The following is a 19,298-nucleotide window of genomic DNA, read 5'->3' as shown; positions in this document are numbered from 1 at the left end:
GTGGCTCCCTCGCAGCGGGTTCCCTTCGCTGCCGCCGGTTCCACGTTCAGTCTCCAGCTTCTCCGGGGCGGGGGGACTGGCAAACAGCAGCCCTCCCCATCAAGGACCGCTGGGTGAAGCTCTCTCGCCACCCGTTGCTTCTGCTGGCGATCCTCCGTGGGGCGAGTCCGAGGGAGGGGGCATTATTAGCAGCCAGCAGCCTCCCCTCTCAGAAGGGGCTGGCGGGCTGGCTGGTGGTCCCAGGGCACGAGGTCTGGAGCCGTTCGAAACGAGGGCGTGATTTCTAAAGGGAGTCATTTTCATAGCCTGAAATGTTATTTCCATATGAATTAAGTCTAATAGCAGGAAGCAGTATCATGATTAGACACCAGGCACAAGATACATAACCCTTTTTCCGTGCCAAAGATGGGGATAGTCGCATGCAGGAACTATATTCCAAAAACCAGTGGGTGGGGCCAGGATGAAGACTAAAAAGGAGATTTTTCTGTTTCGTTTTGTTAATGCCTACTGAGAAATACCTGCAATGGGCAGAACTGGACGGGGGCCCTGGTTTTCCTTTGGAAGGACAGCGAGGGGCGTGATGCCCGACTCACGCCAACTGTTCTGAGATGGACGGGCAGCTACGCCCAAGCTCCGTTCCCATGGTTTCGGCTTTCCTGCGTTAGTGGCCATCCAAGGACAGCCCTGCGGAGTTGGCTAACCCAGCAGGTCAACTGGAAAGTCCCCTCGGCCCTTTCTCTTCTGGGACTTGGAGGAAGATCCCTCTGTACGACGAACGGGTCACCAGGCCTGCTTGAAGCTTCCTTGTCTAGGGCCGTCCAGGTGGGGTGGATGCAAACCTTGCCCTGCGTCAGTCAGATCGGCCTCCTGCTTTTGTAAATGTTTCTACCGTCTTCCTTAGTCTTCCAGAAAAACCTGGTTCAGACATTGTAAAACAGTGTTTCTCAACCTTGGGCACTTGAAGACGTGTGGACTTCAACTCCCAGAATTCCCCAGCCAGCATGGCTGGCTGGGGAATTCTGGGAGTTGAAGTCCACACGTCTTCAAGCGCCCAAGGTTGAGAAACACTGTTCTAAAAGTTATTGCAAAACTGCTTTAGGAATTGGGGGAAGGCCTGCCTGCCAAGATCTACACTTGCCAAAAGGTGCTTTCCGTCGACCATGCAGGAAGCTGCTAAAGGAGAGAGCGAAGACATTGACGTTTGTACTCAAGATGTGTGTTTCTCGTTCATCTGCCTCGTTTAGCAGTGCCATTATTTCTCCTTTCAACGCTCTTAACATTTCTTGCCGGGGTTTGGGGCCAGAGTCACTTTGTGTGAGGTGGGCGGCTAGATGAATACGACAAATAAATAAGTAAAGCTTATTTCATGAGATTCCTATTCCCAATGTCAGGTTAATCTCTCTCCCGTCTTTACATCTCTCCCATCTTCTCTGCTTAGTAACCTTTCTTATTTCCCCAGGATAGCTACCAGAATAAGGGGGTTCTTTAATTAAGATCTGATTGGCTTTTTTGGCCTGAGGTATAAATAGTTATCGTAACGATGTGCCTGAACCTGTTTTTTCCTTCTATTTATCATCCTTTTTCCCAGTGCGGATGGCGTGTAACGAAGGTTTGTGGGTTTGCATGGCGTGGGTGGAATGCCTTCATGTCGCTTCTCTGTCTTCTCTTTCATTGGTGGCTTCCCAGAACTTTGGGGACTTCGTGGTGGGACTCAGAAGCCATGAAGCACCATTTCTGGCTGGGGGGTTGTTGAGTGATGTCTTGAGCAAAGGCCTTAGTAAGCCTTACCTCTTAATTCCTTTATCATGCTGTAATGCTTGGGAAAAGTAGGAGACACAGTCACTTCGAAATTTGTGTGCAATGAGTAGGTCCGATTAGATGCCCCTGAAATCGGGAATGAGTCATCCGTGTTTCCACAAACTTGCAAAATTCATTCTTCCGTCTTCTCTTGTATAGAGAAGAATGGGAGGGTAGAATGGGCTGCGAGGGTGGTGGTGTTTTCAAGCGTGTGCATTCCTGTCAATCCTCCAGTGTAGTTCAGACCAGGGAACCAAAATCATGAACACTAATGCTACCTTTATTGTAAGGTTACAGTAATAGAATCTCGCAAGTCTGAAGGTGCTTCCCCCTCCCTTGCTTCTACTTTCCGGAGAATAGGGAGAGTCCCTTCTGAGACCCTTTCTCAAGTCTGGTTTGGGCTCAGATTTCATTTATCAGGCTGTTGTCTAGCTGTGGCTCTTCCTCCTGCCTCTCAAGGTTATTCTCACAGCCCATTACGTCTCCTCCCTTAACTGGAAAGGGAATACTCCATTTCTGATGTTCAAGGTTGGGTGCTGGTACTTATTTAGCCACTCAGGGTAATCCCTTTGCAGAAGTAGTTGAAATCTTAAGGAAAAAAGCCACCTAAAGTAAGTGAGAACTCCAGTGAGGACGGAGTGTTGCTCACCGACTTCCAAATGTTATCTGAGTTGGGGGGACACATTTGAAACCAGGAAGGAGAAGGAGAAGGAAGAGAAGGAGAAGGAGAAGGAGAAGGAGAAGGAGAAGGAGAAGGAGAAGGAGAAGGAGAAGGAGAAGGAGAAGGAGGTTCATTGCAGTCAATGGCCAGCCCAGAAGGAAAATGAATGAAATAATCCCCAATAGGGACGTTGCACCCCACAATCTCTTGCTGCAGATCGTACCGCATCCCCGGAGAAGTCATTCTGTGTGTTCAACAGTGACAAACTTCTGGCTGCCCCAACGGTGCTTGGAGAGGCGAAATCAGTTCACGCAGCTCCTTGCACGCCTGGCAAGGATCCTGCTGTGATGGAAAAGATCCCCCTTTTTGTAGCCCCCGGGGTGATTCTGGAGGGTGAAAGAGGGGGAAGGGAAGCAGGAGGACACATGTGGGGAAAACTGATCTGTGTGGGTTTGTCTTTGATGCTCTGGCAGGGTGGTCACCATTGTCCTGGTGGCAGTGAGTGTGATTTGGATCCCCATCCTGCAGAGCTCCAACAGCGGGCAACTCTTCGTCTACATTCAGTCGGTCACCAGCTACCTCGCCCCCCCGGTCACTGCTGTCTTTCTTCTGGCTGTGTTTTGGAAGCGAGCCAACGAGCAGGTGATCTCTGTAGTGTGTGTGTGTGTGTGTGTGTGTGTGTGTGTGTTCAACAGTGGCAAACTTCTGGCTGCCCCAACGGTGCTTGGAGAGGCGAAATCAATTCATGCCGCGCTTTATACACCTGGCAAGCGTGCGAAACCATCAGCATCGATTTGGGGAGAGCCTTATGTTGCATTTGACAGTTCGTTAAGGGGGGCCTGCCTGGGGAGGACAGTGACCGCGTTTTGTTAACCTGGATTTAGAGTTAAAGGAGTTGTGTGAACCCCAAGGAATGAATCTTGCAATAACGTTGGTCTGGATGGTCTTGGTCTTCTCGTGCAGGGGGCCTTTTGGGGCCTGATGGTGGGCCTGGCAGCGGGGCTGAGCCGGATGGTCTTGGAGCTTGCATACCCCGTCCCCCGCTGCGGCGCCCTGGACCAACGCCCTTCCTTTGTGAGGGACCTCCATTACCTGCACTTTGCTCTGCTCCTGTGCCTCCTGACTGCTGCGGCGGTGGTGGGCATCAGCTGGCTAACGCTGCCTCCATCGGAGGCCCAGGTGAGTCCAGAAAGGTGGGGGGGCAGAGCCCCCAGAAGGTGTCGGCAGGCAGGCAAGGTGTTGGGGAGCACCGACAGAGGTGCTTCTGGGAGGCTCACGGTGGTCTTAGGGCAAGACCTGCTCCCGTTTCATCCAGGGGGCTCTGAGGGTCAGCCACGACTGATCTTGTGGCAGAGCCCTTTGGGGTGGGGAGGAGAATATGGGGGTGCGTCTGGCCACCCCTGGAGGGGCAGAGGTGATCCTGGGCTCCCCTCCTCCGCCTTGGCGGCTGGATCCATGCGTGATGCGAAGCTGGCTGACTCAAACCAGGGCTGGGTCACGCGGCTCGCTCAGTCAAGAAACCCGCGGGGCCGGGGACGCTCAGCGCCAGGGCAACCGACCCACCGGGCGGGATGGGCGAGCCGGCCAAGCATTCCTGTGCTGGCGTGAGGCGGCGGGGAGTGACGCTGCCCCTCCCAGCAGTTAGTCCTCCCCCCGCCTTGAAAACAGCAGTCCCCAAACAATGCAGGCTTTGGCACTGAGGGGTTTTAGAAGGCGGGGAACCGGAAGCGCGTGACCCGGAGCCCACCCCCAGGCTCTGCCTTCAGAAACAGTCTGGTTTTCTGGAGTAAGTTTGGGGTGTTTTCACTCTGGTTTCCGGGTCGGAAGGGACCCGAGCCGGGCTTCCGTCTCTCGGCTCTGGTGAGGGGAAACACGAGTGACTGGAATTTGCAGTCGGAAGGGTTTTCTGGGCTTGGAACTGACGCCCCAAACTGTCCTCTTCTCTGGCTCCTTGTTGAAAAACTTGCCCTGGGCAAAATCCTCCCTACAGCTCGCCAGCAAAGGAGGGAAGGGAAGGGCAGGGAAGGGAAGGGAAGGGAAGCTGTTTCTGCGTGACCCAGCAAGGCTAGCCTCAGCCCATGTACAGACTGCCCCTCTGTCCTACCATAGTGACGGGAGGGTGTTGTCTCTGGCCTCAGAGGCCTCATGGGGCAAACCAGGACATGCCTGCAGGGAGGAAGGGCCATTAAGGTGCCACTGGTGTTGGCTGGGTTTCTCTGAACTGGGAGGTGACACCCTGATTCTGGGGAGCAATGCATGTTCCTCCTCCTCCTCCTCCTCCTCCTCCTCCTCCGTTGGCAGAAAGCACCAACCTGTCTCCAGACCACAGTTTCTCCCAGAGGGCAAGTCCTGGCACCTTTCTGTGAGGACAGAGGCTCACGCCTCTTCTGCAGCCCTAAACGGAGCCAGGTTTCACTGCCGTTTCGCCAGACGTGGGCACCTCCCTCCCTGCCCTGGAATGGAGCTGCTGGTCTCCAGGCCAAGGGCAGAAAGATTTAGGGATCTCTCACGAGGCCTGCTCCTCTCTGTGGAGCCGGGGACAGATGTCTGGGGCCCTGCAAAAGTCAGCGGGGCCAGGGCTAATCTGCGGGTGGGGGGGAGTTTCAGGAGTGTGAAAGGGTGCAATGCCTGAGGGCATCTGCAGAGTTGAAGACCCTCTTTGCGCCTCCTTCTAAAGGAATGCTGGCAGGCTGCACGGCGCCCCCAGGCCAGACCTTTCACACCCCTGCCATAGAAGGAGGAACTGTTTTTCTTGGAGATCCGTGCCTTACCAGCTGCCCTAATTCTCTTTTTCTGTTTTTTAAAACAACTGTAGATAAAGGATGTGACTTGGTGGACTTGTCGGTCCCCGGAGGAGCCTTCATCCCTCCATCTGTCTGTGCCCCAATCAGTGCCTGGAACAGAGAAAGACGGTGGGTCTCCTGTGCAGGAGCCAAACTTCTCTCTCCAGGGAACTCCGAGCTAAGAGCTGGTGTCAAACAAGGCAGCTCTTCTCTGAGGATGAGAATGGAAGAGCGGAACAGCAGCAGCCTCTCTGCTGTTCCGCCCCCCCCCCCCCCCCGGGAGAGAAGGGGACATGATGCTTCAGGGGCCATCCAAACCCGGCCCCGGCCCCAGCCCCCTCCATGCTAGGGCTGAGGAGGGGGAAGAGAGACGCATCGGCTCCTTGCAGCACATGGGCTAGGCATGACAGAGTAATGAAACGGGATTTTTAGCCAATCCTTGGTTTGTAGACATGTGTTTTCCAGTCTCCAGCTAGCAGGAGCAAACATCCCGACTGTTCTCCCTTGCATTACTATTCTAAGGTGGACTGCTGCTGTGCACGGAGGGTTGGGTGGCAATTACATCTGTGGAGAGGGCCATCTCTGTGCACCCTGACTTTCCCTCCCAGCCTTGAACCGCTCCTTCTCTCCCTGCCAGCTCCCCTGGGGATCCTCCAGCAGCGGTCCTTCTGCAGCGAGAGGGAAGCCGAAGGCAGGAGCACCAACCGGGCAGCGTCTGGCTTCTGGTCCCAGGTCTGCTCTGCCAACGCTGTGATCCTCATCTGTGTCAACCTCTTTTTCTACGCTTACTTTGCTTAAAAGAGCTTCTTTCCTGAGTATGTCCAGGGGGCAGGAAGGGGGAATCCAAGGAAGGGAAGTGTTCGCTTTCAAAACAGATTTAAAAGGGGGGTTGTGGGAGCTTTTCAATAGATTGCAGCCACGGGGTCCTTTGCAAAGCAAAGAAACCTTTCAGAAAAGGGTCTTTGGGAGGGATATTGAACACTTCTCTGAAGATGACTTTGGGCCTTTAAATGGAAAGCTTTATTTCATTAAGAAACTCTTTCTAAAAAATAAAATAAACAGCCTGGTGGCACAAAAGGGTTCTGAGTTGTAAGCAGTTCATAAGTCCTGGTCGCCACTTAGTCTGCTGAGAAGCTCCACAGCTTTTCAAGTTGCATGGCCCAAAAGATGACCTCAGGACCGTTTCGCTCTCCCGAAAGGGTAGCGTGAGATGAAACCCGTTAAGTCAGTTTTTGAAACTTGGTGTTTCTGCCACAGCAGAGAAGAACAGCTTAGGAAGGTGGGACTTGCCATCCCACCTCCTTGGAGGGCACCAGGTTTGGTCTGAGTGCTGCTTAGAGGCCGTATCATGGTCAGTCCTGGGCAAGGGAGACCAACGTGGTGGAAAACAGCTTCCAGCCCCACTCAGTCCTGATAAGCTTTGGGAACATCTCTGTCAGGGAGCTGTGCAAATGCCTGATTTTGTGCAGGGCTCATAAAGATTAGGCGAGCAGGAGAAGGTCAAGGAGGGAGCCAGTGGACTTTCTGACCTGTGGTGGATAATGATCAGCTCCTCTGTTTCTCGTGTTTGGCCACTGACCAAGATAGCAAGGACTGCAGAGCAGAGATAGGGCTGGCCTGGACTGCCCAATGCTGATTAAGCATTTAAAAAGAGAAACGAAATTTAGAAATGGGAGGGAATTTCCCCACCTCATTTCTGAGTCCATAGCTCCACTGGTGGGATCCACTCTCATATCAATTGGATAATTTTTGATGATCTCCTCACTGCCTGAGATCCATGTTCAGCAGGACATCCAGAACATGTCTGAGGATTTGCAGAACATGTTCATCTTCTCCTGCGGCAGCCAAAGAGGCGCTCTAACACTAAAGCAACAGGGGGAAAACACTCCAGAGGGTGTATCTAGGAGAGAAGCCCCCATGGTGGGTTTGCAGTTGATGCCATCTGGCCCAGGGTTGCTGGGAATGGTAGTTATTCTCTATAAATGTGGGGTGGTAGGAGTTTATGACTGATTGCCTCAACAGTGTCACACCAGGGGATCGGATTTCTCTTATTCCAGCTGTGCTGCAGATCACTCCCATGCATAGACATTACAAAAGGCTTTCAGCTTTTTGAAAGCATGAGATGCCTGTAAGGTAAACATGGACCATAAGGCAGTTTTTAACAAGGACTGACTTAAGACATCAGTTTGATTGAAGCTGGATTGCAGTTTCACTTCTACAAATCTGTTGTTTTAAAAAGTAAAATAAATAAAAATCCCCAGGTGCATATTTGGGCTCAAGGTGAGTGACGCGGGTCAGGTTGCAAACTATTTCCACCTTGAAATGAGTCCCAGTGTTTCAACCTCAGAATGGCCATCTCGATTTGCAACAGGCCTCTTTTAAGGTTGGGATGTGGAAATGAATGGTTTTGCGTGGCTCTGGTGGGAGATGAGGGACGGGTCAGAGCATCATCTGTCTTTGCTTCATGCAAAAGAAGAAAAGGTCCAGATGGGATGGCTGATCACTTCAGCCAGATGATCCTCTAATTGGAAGATGAGCCAGGCAGGTCACATGCGCAGGGGGAAAACATAGTTCCGAGGAAAAAGGCCCATTTTCACCCCTAGCTTCCCTCTCCACCAGTGGGGGTCAGAGCAGTCCAGAATCTTGAGGATGTCTCCTCTGCAGAAGCTCAGCTGGGATGGGTTTTCAGCCAAGAAGTCGAACTGGGCTTGGACAAAGGTTGGCTTCTTGGGCTGTGTGGAAAAGAGCAAGACATGAGGTGAAAAGAAATGTTGGGTTCTTGTTCGCAAACCTCTCCCCCCTCTTGCCCCAGCTCTGGGGTTGATGTGATGTGGGAGATCAGATGGCGGCTCTTTCTCATAAATGAGAGGTTGGGGATAATTCAATGATGTGGAAGAGCAGAAGATTCGGAACTCCTTTGTCCACATCATCTAAATTTGATTGATAGGACCCACAGAGGCAAGATGTCCCCTGAGGTCAGTCCTGGCCAGGGGGACGGTGAGAGCCCAGGGAAGCAAAAGATGCTTTAGAAGAGGAGACCTTCTAAATTAAGGGATGCAGTTACGAGAGAAAGCTGGGTTGTTCCTTACCTCCTCGGCTTCTCCATGATCTCTCAGGAAGACCTGCCTTTTCTTAGCGATGGTGGTGGTTCGGTAGAAGTCCACCAGTTCATTAATGGAGTTAAACTTTTCCTCCCAGAGATGGTACTTCCCCTTCTTCTCCCGGAGCACTTTGAAGTGCAGCACTTGATCTCCGTAGCTATGAGAGAAGCCAGATGGTGAAGTTAGGGGAGGGGAGGACAGGAGGATGGTGGGCTTTGGCGATGATGGATTGGGCTTCCCCTGTGGAGCAGGAGTGGACTCGATGGCCTCAAAGACCCTCCGTGTTGATGGTTCTGTGAATTTATCACACGGGCCAGAGTCCATCACAGAGGAGAAGAAGGAGAACATTATTTATCGTGTGCCTACCACCACATGCAGTGCAGTGGAAAAAAAACAAAGCCTTCCATTTCTTGCTAAGCAGCTTGGATTCCTGCATCTATTTTGTATCTGTTTTTATCATTTATTTAAAGTCTTTCACAGAAAGGATGTAACCTGGCATGAATGAGCACTTCTGCATCGAAGTAGGAATCTTGCTCAGCTCTCCGATCTGAGGTTGTTGGGCCTCTGTCTTGAGGACTTGAAGCTTGCTTTAAACAAAGAAAAGAAAGGAATACAGACAATTTGCCTACAGGCTGACTTCTGTACCTGCTGCTAAACCCCACACCTTGACTCACAAAAAGTGCACAATCTGTTGGCAAGAACTCGCCTGCCAGCCTTTGCCAATGGCCAACAGGAGATGTGAGGTGGACAAGCAGATGGAAAGGATAACGCTGGTTATTGTGTGTCTGATGCAACTATGAATGCCTTATTTCCAGACAGATAATTGCTGCTTTTGGCTTTCTTGGGGCAAAATAACAGTTCACTGTCACAAAACTCTGGTGCCACAGGGAAGAAGGAAAGTACAATAATCCTTGTTTAGTGACTGCCTCGCACAGCGACCTTTGGCAGTGACAACAGGGATGACAAAGTCACTTTGCAACCAATCCTCGCATGTACGACCTTCACAGGTCTGTCAAGCAAAGGAAAGCTGAAGGAGGATTGTAAGCACTGTCGCAGTTTCACTTAGCAACCGCTTTGCTTAACAGCCCAGTTGCCAGTCCCAATTGTGGTCACTGAATGAGGACAACCTGTAAGTTTTTGTTCAGATCCATGAGAGAGGATTAAATGGTTTGGAGATGGGTGTTAGTCTCACACCCTTAGACGTGTTAATCTAAGGGTTGTCTCACATCGGTGACACTAAGCTGGAGTGGCAGGTGCCAAAAAGGGAGTGCGAATTGTAACTAATGATTCATAGGCCTTTAAATGTTCACCAATAAAGAGTATTTTAGCCCTTCACACCCATCCACTTGAAGACAAGATTTAAAGGGTGAACCGGCTCTCTGCTTCCTTTGTATCCGGAGCCTAATTTGAGAGAGAGAAAAAGCCCCTTTTGGGGGGCATCATTGTTTTGGTTTTAATTTTCCTCCCCCTTTCTATGCAATCAGAGCTCCCAAGGTGGCTAACCATGAATAGAAATCAGGGTGGGAAAAATAAACCTTCAACAGCCAGAAGTGAAAACCAATGCCAGCATTAATTTCCAGCTCCAAGGTTGGCCAAAGAGATGCCAACGGGGGGCGGGGGGAGAAGATTTGAATCCCAGAGACTGCCTTGCGCAGGTGGAGAAGCCCCAGTCTGGTGTGCCAGGCCAAAAAGCCTCTGATGGTTGAGATGGTGGAGAAGTGGTGCCTTTGATAATGATCTCCTAAGCTGCTTGTTGTGTTTTCCAAACTTGGCCACTTTAAGATGGGTGGACTTCAACTCCCAGAATCCCCCAGCCAGCTGGGTTGAAGTCCACCCATCTTAAAGTAGCCAAGTTTGGAAAACACTGGGTTAAACTGTCAGAGACCAGAAACGTTCTGCAATTCTATCATTCTGTTTCTAAATGCTCAGAGAGGTCCCAAATCCATCCTCCACCTCCAAAAGAAACGTTGTGGGTCACGTAGCTGCCTGGCTGGGTTGTCCTCAAAATGGCACTGCTTGCTGTTTTTTTCTTTAAAGCCCCCTTCCCCCAAATTCTAGCATTTGGGTTAAATCATAATTACACCCTCTTTTCTTATTTGCCGCCTAAGTCCTTGGCTGTGAAAGTCAGCAGAAACAGGGGAGGTTTAAAGCTGGTACAAACATGAAAAGACAATGGGAAGCAGCTTTGCTTTCATGGCTCCCGTGTCAAGTGGTGACTTGCATCTGCAACGCTGCCGTTGCAGATCAAACATCCCAGAGAGTTTTAGTGACACTTTGCTTTAGACGATGCGCCAGGAAGCACACTTCTTGGATCTGGAGGTCAGTTCCTGAAGTGCACACAATCCTGGGATGAGAACGAAAGAAAATCTGGGGACGAGGCAGCCAGGAGTCAGTCATCGTTGACACAATGGCTGAATGGTTGTGCCACGCTAGGCAGGGGAGAAGCGATTCGCAAGGCTGTTGGGCTTCATTTGAGGCTGACCCCACCGTATGGGAAGAAAACAGACGGATTGGTCAAGATGGGTGCGTGTCAACAACAATGGAACAATGGAAGGACTGATAATGAAGCCCAAGCTCAGATACTTTGGCCACCTAATGCGAAGAGAGGACTCTTTGGAGAAGACCCTGATGCTGGGAAAGATTGAAGGCAAAAGGAGAAGGGAACGGCAGAGGATGAGATGGCTAGATAGCAGCACTGAAGCAACGAGCGTGAAACTGAGCAAACTCAGGGAGGCAGTGAAGGACAGGAAGGCCTGGCGCGATGTGGTTCGTGGGGTCACGAAGAGTCGGACACGACTAAACGACTGAACAACAACAACAATAGGATGGAACCCTGTCTCCCTTCACCTGGAGCACTTTGGGGAAGGGGTGGGAGCTGTCTTTCAGGCAGAAAATTCCACATTCTGCCCTGGACATGCTGTTTAAAAGAGACCATAAGTTACCACCGCTAGGCAAAAGCCTTCTCCAGTTTTGGAGACCCACCACCTGGAGGAGGAGTCAAGTGGGTCAAGTCTTGACTCCAGAAGAGGCCGCTCCATATGTAATCCTACATCAGCCTCCCCAAACCTGCTGCTCTCTAGACATTGCAGGACTGGAGCTCCCCCAAGTCCCAGCCGTGCTGGCCACAGGAACACCTGCACAGCGCTTCCACGCTGGGAGGCAGCTTCCGTCTGAGGTCGCTGGAGAAGGAATCTTACTCGGAAAGAGCCCTTTCTGGATCATGGGAAGGTGGCAGAAAATGGCACGGAAAAGCAGCTCCCTGTCTTTTGTAGACTTTCAAAAGTCACCTGCACATTCCACGCTGACCCAGGAGCGGGCTGCAAAGATGTTCCTTCCAGGCCTGCCTTGCCCTGCAGACCAAAACGACACCCTGTGACCTTAAACTAGGAAAAATGATAAAATTAGACAACAACCGCAACCAAGTTTTGGTGGAGAGCTAGATGCAGGTTAACTCCTGTTGTTTCCCATCGCAGGAGGATGACGCCTGGCCTGTAAGGAGGCAGCAGGTTGGGCTCCAAATAAGCCACTGACCTGCATTTGCAGGATCTGGGGCAACTTTCATAAAACAAGTCTGTTCCTTTGATCTAGGCAGGGGAGGTGGCCTCAGGCTTGTAGCAGGACCTACTTTGTCCCTTTTTCCTAGACGCTGGAGGTCCATATCCACTTCTGGAGCTGGGCACAGAGAATTAGGCTTATAATTGACGAGATCTCAGCACAGGGGTATGTGCTGGATTCTGGAACTGGGTTTTACAGCTCTTTGGGCCAGAAAATCCACCCAGGATGACTCCACGATTTGGGCTGTATAATTTAGGGCATGTGGGAAGAGTTCCTTCACTGCTGTTTCTGGAATCATCAACTCCCTTGGTGATCTTGGGCAAATCATCACAGCATCTACTGCAAGGGTTAGCTTAGTTTTCTTCCCCTCCCGCTCAGCAGGATATACAAGGACAAGCAAGACACCTGGGCCTTTTATCTGTCGTATTTTGAAACGTACCTAGGAACTATTCCATGAGTTTGAAAGGTGGTCAAAACATCCCTGGCGACCCCTTCCAACTCAGTGCCTTGGTGAGTGTTTCTCAACCTTGACAACTCTAAGATGTGTGGAAGTGCACACATCTTAGAGTTGCTAAGGTTGAGAAACACTGGCCTTGGTTCCTGTGCATCAGGATAGGCTTGCTGACAGCCTCAGTTAGATGGGTTCACACATCTGGCTAAGCTGAAAATCATGGTTTCCAATCCACCATGCTGGGTTCATACAACACTCTCAGCCAAAATGAAATTATGCAGGAGCGTACAAGTGCATGTTGCATGAAAATAACAGGTGATTGCTTTCTTTTTTCCCCACTGTTGGGCACTACTGGCTGAAGAATATGACGATGACCCCTTCTAAGCCCTCCTAGCTAAGACTCACAGAAGAAGTCTTAACTAGGAGGGCTCAGAAGGGGCCATAGTCATATACTGTACTTCAGCCAGTAGTGCCCCACCGTGGGAAAAATTCAGTGGAAGAATTCAGCTGCAGCTGGTGGGTTGCATTCAGACTGATCTCTCCAATCCCAAGGTCGTGCTTGGTCAGAGGCCACCCAAAATGGCTTTGGGGCACCGCAGGTGAATTAGGATGTGACTTTTGGGGTAACAGTATCTCGAAGAAGACTTTTCCTCCCCACTCTCCTGTATTTCTATAGGCCTGCCTTGTTGACTTTGCCAAATTAAACACATGTGCCTCTTTGGACGGATTGAAACGAGTGTGAAAACAGCTGCAGGACAGGGTGAGGCTTCTCCCCTGGAACATCCTCAGCACTAAATGTCTTGCCGACAAGGTGGATCTTGTGTCCTCTTGTCCTTGTTGGTATTTAAATGCTTGAAATTGGGTGGTCCCCCCTCCCCCCAGCAGAATGGAAGACTTGAAGCAGAATGTGAATTCTTGGAGTTGTGGCCTCCATGCATCTAGAGGATGCTGGCTGGGGGTGTCGGGGTGGCGGGTGGGGAGGGCTGATAAGGATCCTTCAAGAATGTGGAATTGTGCAACAATGACAAGTACAAAGTCAAGGCATTTCCCAAGCCTGATGTATCTGGTCTGTTCACACTCCAGGGAATAACTGAGACCAGAAGCATCTCACACCGCAGGAAGAAACGCAGATCTAGATCTAGCAATGGCGGAGGTAAACCATGCAGGCAGCGAAATGGTAACATGGGCTACAGATGCATTTGAAAACTGTGCTCGTGGAGCACGGTGCCGCACCCTGGTAAATAAAGGAGAGATCAGCTATACAGCCCTGTCACGTTTAATGGATAGCTTTGGGGCCTGTTATTACTAGTTCCTGGGGACTGCGGGAGATGAATGTTTGAACAGGACAAAGAGACAGAAAATCCACCGCTCTGACTTTGGATACAAAATAGGTCAAGAAGGGAAAAGGGGAAGGAGCTGGCGGGTGCCAGGCTGGCAGAGGGAGGGATGAAGTCACACGTTGCCCGGGGGCTTCTCTTCCTAATGAGTTGCCCTTGGCACGGAATGCTTGCTGGGAGGTTGGCATGCCAGCCTGTTCCCTCCCTCCTGCTCTCCACGTGTGCTCAGCGCATCAGTCTGAACATGAATGCGAATCGTGTCCTCTCGCCACCCTCCCTCCCGGGCATCTCCTTCAGCAAAAGAACGTTGTTTGGAAAGTGGCACTTTGGCTTACGTGGCAGCGCCAAGGTGGTCACGGCAGGTGTGGGAGGCACCGAGGAGTGGCTGAGCCCCTCCGGATGTGCTTGGGGGAGGAGTGCAGCCTTCCCCACCCTGTTGCCCCCAGATGTGTGGCATGACCACGGGATGGGAGGAGCAAAAGGGAAGAAGGGATGGGAAAAGCGGGCGGGATGACCTGGAGCAGCTTAGAGGAGAAGCAAAGTAGATATACTGGAGGGTGATCAATATATTTATAATGCTATGGGAGATCAATCCCCCCTCCTTAGTCACCCTCAGAATATCCCTGCCCCAGGAATGGAAATTAAACGGGTTGCCATTGACAACAGGCACGCTTGCAGGGACGTGTGACCTATCTTGACCTTCACCTGGGAACCTGTTGGGGTGTTCTTTCTTAGAACAATGAAGCCAAGCGCCGTGGGAGTTAACACCTGCTTCTCACCCTGGCCTCATCCAGGTTTGGCATGGGCTGGTAAGGTGGGGACGTTTTCGAGGCCGCTGGAAATGCAGGCGAAGCCACAGTTTCACTAATGCGGTGAGAGGCACAATAGCAATGTGTAAAATGATGGTTGTGAGAGAGAAGAAGGTGGAAGAATGAAATCCAGGGTGTGTCCTAGTAGTTGACTGGAAGGAGGCACTCGGACAGGAAAAAAAAGGGGTTGCAGCAAACAGAGTTGACTGAGCTAAGGAGACAAGGTCACAGCTGGTGGCTGTATCTGGCCAACTTGGGGCTTGGAAGCCAAGCAGGTTTGGGTTTGGTTAGAATTGGGATGGGAGACCAACAGCTGGGAGTGGCTGAGAAGTAAAAAATACATTCTGGAGGAACGCAGTGCCAAACTGCTTTTGTAGTGCTGTCGAGCAATGTCCATGATGTGACCTTTAACCATTGAAAAGCAAACTCAAGCTGAAGGACAGCCATACTACTTTTTAATTCCAACATGGTCCAGCTAAGGGGCCACACCTATCAAATTAAGCAGAGTCAACTTTGTTCATGGTTGGATGGGAGGCCACAAGAAAACCCCAGGGATGTAGAAGTCAAGAAAACAACTTGGAAGAAGGCAGGGACAAACCATTTCTATAAAAAAACAACATGAACATGTCCTTGTAGTTCCCAGGATTTGAAGGAGCCTTTACTTTTTAAAGCCATTAGAAGGTTCACATACTCAAGCTTTGCTTAGTCCAATATTTTATTTTCCCCTCTGGGCAACCAGAGGCTGCTTTCTTTAAACTCCACAAGGAAGCAAGAAAATGAAGCCTCTCCTTCATGGTTACTCTCCTAGAGCTTGTTTGCTTAAGGAAAGCCAAGAAGTTTGGATGTTGGGCAGGATCTTGGCCTAATCCTGTGGGGATGTTTTTCTGCTTTTCATCCTGCCTTTGGAAAACTGTTGTGGAGGAGATGCAAGCAAGTAGAAGTAACATCAAAAGATGTCCCGGATTGCAGCTGTGACATCTCCAAGGTTCTTGAGGACTTCCTTTTGTGGCTTGCTGAAAATTACTTGCCTGTCATTTGCCCCAGGGATCAAAGGTGTCTACAACAGCCACCTTTCTTCTCCCTGATGCTTCTACCACCCATTTCTCTAGGACTGGGAGCTCAGCAAATTTGTCTCTGGAAGGGGCTGGTGGTTGCGGGGATCTGCAGAGGCTCGTTGGGAAAAATCTGGCCAGCTCAGGTACGGACAGGAGAAAGGCTCTCCTTGTGCTAGCCCTGAGCTGGGCTCTGAGGCCTGGAAGGACGTGTTGGCTTGGCTGCTGAAAAGCCCTGTGGGATGGTGGAACTGGAGGAAGGTGACTCTTGGATGCAGGACGGTTTTAAAAAGAAGCAAAAATACCCGCCGTTGAACGGCCAATCAAGATTACTGCAAAAGTGGAAGTGTGCTTCGGACTAGTAGGAATCCTCGGTTATTTATTTTAATTGCTCTCTCATTTCCCACTGCTGTTCGAAGATCGGCTTCTTCAAGAGCCCTGGGCATTTTTTCCTAGAAAAGCTCTTTTGCTGTTCATTCACCAGCGTGTGCAGAGCACCCTCTGGTGCTCTGCGCTGTAGCTAACGGCAGCTCGTTTCAGCCTGTGCACAAAAGGAGCGCCCCCGGGTTCTCTGGAGCAGCATTTCTGTCCTTCTGGGGCACAATGACTATCCACCATGGGTGTACACACAGACAGACACACACACTCGCCTCCCACCAGCATCCAGGTAAACGACTTACTTCACGGAGATGGAGAAATCCCCCGGGCTACTTTCGCTTTCCCGGATGAGAAAAGCCCCCCGGAACTGTCGCCTTAGGAGGGCTTTTTCAGCGCCTTGCCTGGAGACTTTGCCAGAGTACCACCTAGGTCAGAGGGCAGGAGGTGGAATTAGGGGCAAGAAACCGATTGTTCTGCCAGCCTGTCTCCCGGCTACATCAACGCTTTGAGTGGTGGAAACTGAACTAGCAAAGCATTTCAGGGCCTGGAAAATGAGCTTTGGGATCAGCAAACTTTGGAAAATGAGCTTTGAAACTAGCAAACTTTGGCAGCCAGGAGGCTGATGGTCAAAAGCCGAGGACTGCTGAAAAGGTTGGCAACCGAGTCAGGAGGAGAGAGAGACTGGCGGGCATTTGGGGAGTTTGGGTTCCAGCGATCTTTGCACTGTTTGCTTTTAAAAGGACTGTGTTGGCTGAGGATGATGAGAGGTGGAGTCCTGCAGAGTCGGAGTGGGAAAGGTAGTCTTAGGAAATCCCTGTGTTTTTGGAAACAGCAGAACCAGTAGATTTTTAAAAAAAAAAAAACTGCTGTTAATTAGTTATGTCTACCTTTTTTTTGGTAAAGTACTGCACCACAATGCTTAAGGACAGTGGGAGAAGCAGGTTAGCACAGTTAAAAAACAAAAACTGTTTGTTTCGCTCAAATGGCACACTTGGGTAAAATGTCCTTTTTTTTTTTTTTTCACTCCTAGGGCACAGCCCAACACACACAGCCCCCACCCCACCCCCGCGTGTGAAAGGAGCAGATCAGGGTGCTCAGGCGTGTAAAATGCAGCAGCCACCAGGAGCGCAAAGAATAGTTTCAATTCCACTTGTAACTTAGAGCACATGAGCTCTCCTTATGCAGAAACCTCTGTCACTCTTGGTTTATTTTTGTCTCCCTAACAAGAGCAGATTACTTTGCTTGAATTCTTTTGATGAGACACTTGAGCTAAACTCTCTTTATTAGAGGAATAACCTACAGTGTTTTAAATAGGTTGGAAACAGCACTTTATTAATAACCCTGCAGGTAGCTAATGGCCTGGACTCTAATTACCTCTCTCACTGGGGCCAACAACTTGACAGCTGAGACAGGATGGGAAAATGGCACCGTGCCAAAAAGGGGAATTAATGATGATGAAGAAAGCCCAAGGTGTGCTAAGAGATATTGGCCGGACGCTAGACGGTCTCTTGATCAAAGCTCTCCAACCAGAACAGCACCGGACACCAGCTGGGGGCAAGTCTAAGTTCCCAACCTATTCCTCCTCCTAGGATCCCTGTTTTGCAAGGCAACATGATCAGAAAATCTCCCCCATGGCTTGGCTTGGCTTCGTTTCCCCTCACCCCTCTCCCCATTTGGGTGAGTGATATTGAAATGTAGGGGCGGGAAGAAAAAGAAATCCCAATCGTAGCCCTGTAGTAAAACTGTCGGATCTTTGGGCTGGTTTTAGAACTGCCCGACCGCTACCAATCTATCTTGCAAAGGGTTGGATTCTCTGGCTTCACGTGGGACCCGCTGTGGCCCAGAAGCTGCAGAAACGGGTTATGGCATCCTTGATCTGTAGGGGATTGATCCTGATGGGAAGAAACCAGCAAACATCCGTGCATTTGATTCATGCATACATTTATTTATATGCACAGACAAGAAACACAGGTGCAGAAATAGATGGATGAAGTATCGTTTAAGTGTTGTTTACTAATTTTTTGTCTGCTGCATCATACTAAGCGCATCAGATTCTGTGAGGATTGAATTAGTTGATGACGACGACAACCATAATATCTCTGCTGAGTCTATCCGCTTTGGCCACGTGGAAAAGAAAAGGCTACTTACGGGTGAGGTTTCATCTTGATGTAATTTTTGGGGACAAACCCTTCCACGCCAAACAGCTCTGCTTTGTACCAGTTCTGGTCGTCTTCCATGTTCAGGATCTGTGGACGCAAAAGGAGGAATGAGCGAACATCAGGCTGAAGTTGCAGGAAAAGAGGAGGATGGATATCGATGGGGGTTAGTACAGGGTGGGTCGTCGGCTAGGTAGGCCCAATCTTTGCACTGAGTAAGTCCAGGGGAATATTTAAAGTTCAACCATCACGTAGATTATTTTTCCAGAGCTCAGTGGCCCAAGGGTGCAGTCGAGATTGCTCTGCTTATTTCAGGTTCTAGCCTATCTTCTAAGGTTATGGTAAATGATACAGAGTAAAGGACCATAAAGCTCTTAAAATATGCGTAGTGGAAATGCTAACAGGAAAATAAGCCATTATGTTCAGTTTAACAGCTCATCAAAGGAATGGGCACACTTTCTAGAAATACAGAATGCTCTGTGAAAAGAAGGATTGTGTGTTAAGTACAATACTGCTCTTGAGAGGGTTTCTTTGGGTTTAGGAATTTAAGCAAAGAGGATTAGAATTAATTGTGTGTGTGTGTATCTCTATCAACTATCTGTCATTATCTATCTATCTATCTATCTATCTATCTATCTATCTATCTATCTATCTATCTATCTATCTATCTATCATCTATCTATCATTACCTATTATCTATTATCTATTATCAATCAATCAATCATCTATCTATCATCTCCCAGATTGCTTCAGGTGCACAATTTTGTTCGGGCTGTCCAATTGGATCTGGTATTTGTGTATTTCAGAATAAATGCACCCCAGAGGTTTGATCTGCCAACAGCCCCGTTCCCACCAAAGTTACCTTCAGCGTGTCTCCCTTCTTAAAGGCTAGTTCATCCTTCTCAGACGCCTGGAAGTTATACAAGGCAACGGCTTCCATGTTTGGGCTGCTCCTTCTCTTGAAGACGCCACTTCTCCAGCCTCGTCTGCCCAGTTTGGTTTTCCGACAAATGCCCGTTGAAAAACCCAGCCAGACGTCTCTTTTGAGAAGTGGAGTTTCTTTCAATCTCCCACATACAGCACCCCAAAGCTTTATTTCCAGTCGCAGGTCAAAAGGTAGTTTGGGGCCAGAAAAAGAAAGGGAAAAAATCTGTGCGTAAATACGAGACAGGAAATATATTTGAATATGCTTGCTGGTGGGGTGTGTAAGTGTGCGCG

At 49.9% G+C, this 19,298-nt stretch overlaps 2 protein-coding genes across 3 annotated transcripts in view; one reads left to right on the top strand and one right to left on the bottom strand.

Annotated features, from left to right (window-relative positions):
- The window catches only part of SLC5A10 (solute carrier family 5 member 10), a 48,195-nt gene extending 41,810 nt beyond the window's left edge, over positions 1-6,385 (top strand). The window contains exons 8-11 of one of the 2 annotated variants that reach the window (XM_007425046.4): positions 2,932-3,100; positions 3,422-3,637; positions 5,274-5,370; positions 5,879-6,385. In XM_007425046.4, coding sequence (XP_007425108.2) covers positions 2,932-3,100; positions 3,422-3,637; positions 5,274-5,370; positions 5,879-6,039 — 643 coding nt within the window. In that variant the 3' untranslated portion in view covers positions 6,040-6,385. The remainder of the gene's footprint in view (positions 1-2,931; positions 3,101-3,421; positions 3,638-5,273; positions 5,371-5,878) is intronic. The other variant, XM_025164666.2, reaches the window with a different exon arrangement.
- Positions 6,386-6,395: 10 nt separating this feature from the next.
- Positions 6,396-19,298, bottom strand: GRAP (GRB2 related adaptor protein). Its single transcript, XM_007425065.3, has 5 exons — positions 18,943-19,298; positions 18,073-18,170; positions 16,227-16,349; positions 8,331-8,499; positions 6,396-7,973 (listed from the first exon to the last, which is right to left on the bottom strand). Exons 1-5 carry the CDS (start codon positions 19,018-19,020, stop codon positions 7,788-7,790), a joined length of 654 nt encoding a protein of 217 aa, XP_007425127.3. The 5' UTR covers positions 19,021-19,298; the 3' UTR covers positions 6,396-7,787.

This window comes from Python bivittatus, unplaced genomic scaffold (assembly GCF_059951505.1).
Source record: "Python bivittatus isolate LINGU-HERP-01145 unplaced genomic scaffold, Pbiv_v1 ctg000560_np1212, whole genome shotgun sequence".
Classification (NCBI taxonomy): Eukaryota; Metazoa; Chordata; class Lepidosauria; order Squamata; family Pythonidae; genus Python; species Python bivittatus.
This window is presented reverse-complemented; position numbering and strand designations above follow the sequence as displayed.

What these genes read in the sequence shown, in the direction of transcription:
- GRAP (XM_007425065.3), bottom strand. Translation starts at nt 19,020, where the DNA reads ATGGAAGCCGTTGCCTTGTATAACTTCCAGGCGTCTGAGAAGGATGAA. An exon ending in AGAAGGGAGACACGCTGAAG is followed by an intron (nt 18,171 to 18,942) that starts GTAACTTTGGTG and finishes TTGCGTCCACAG; the next exon opens with ATCCTGAACATGGAAGACGA. An exon ending in GATTTCTCCATCTCCGTGAA is followed by an intron (nt 8,500 to 16,226) that starts GTAAGTCGTTTA and finishes CTTCTCTCATAG; the next exon opens with CTACGGAGATCAAGTGCTGC.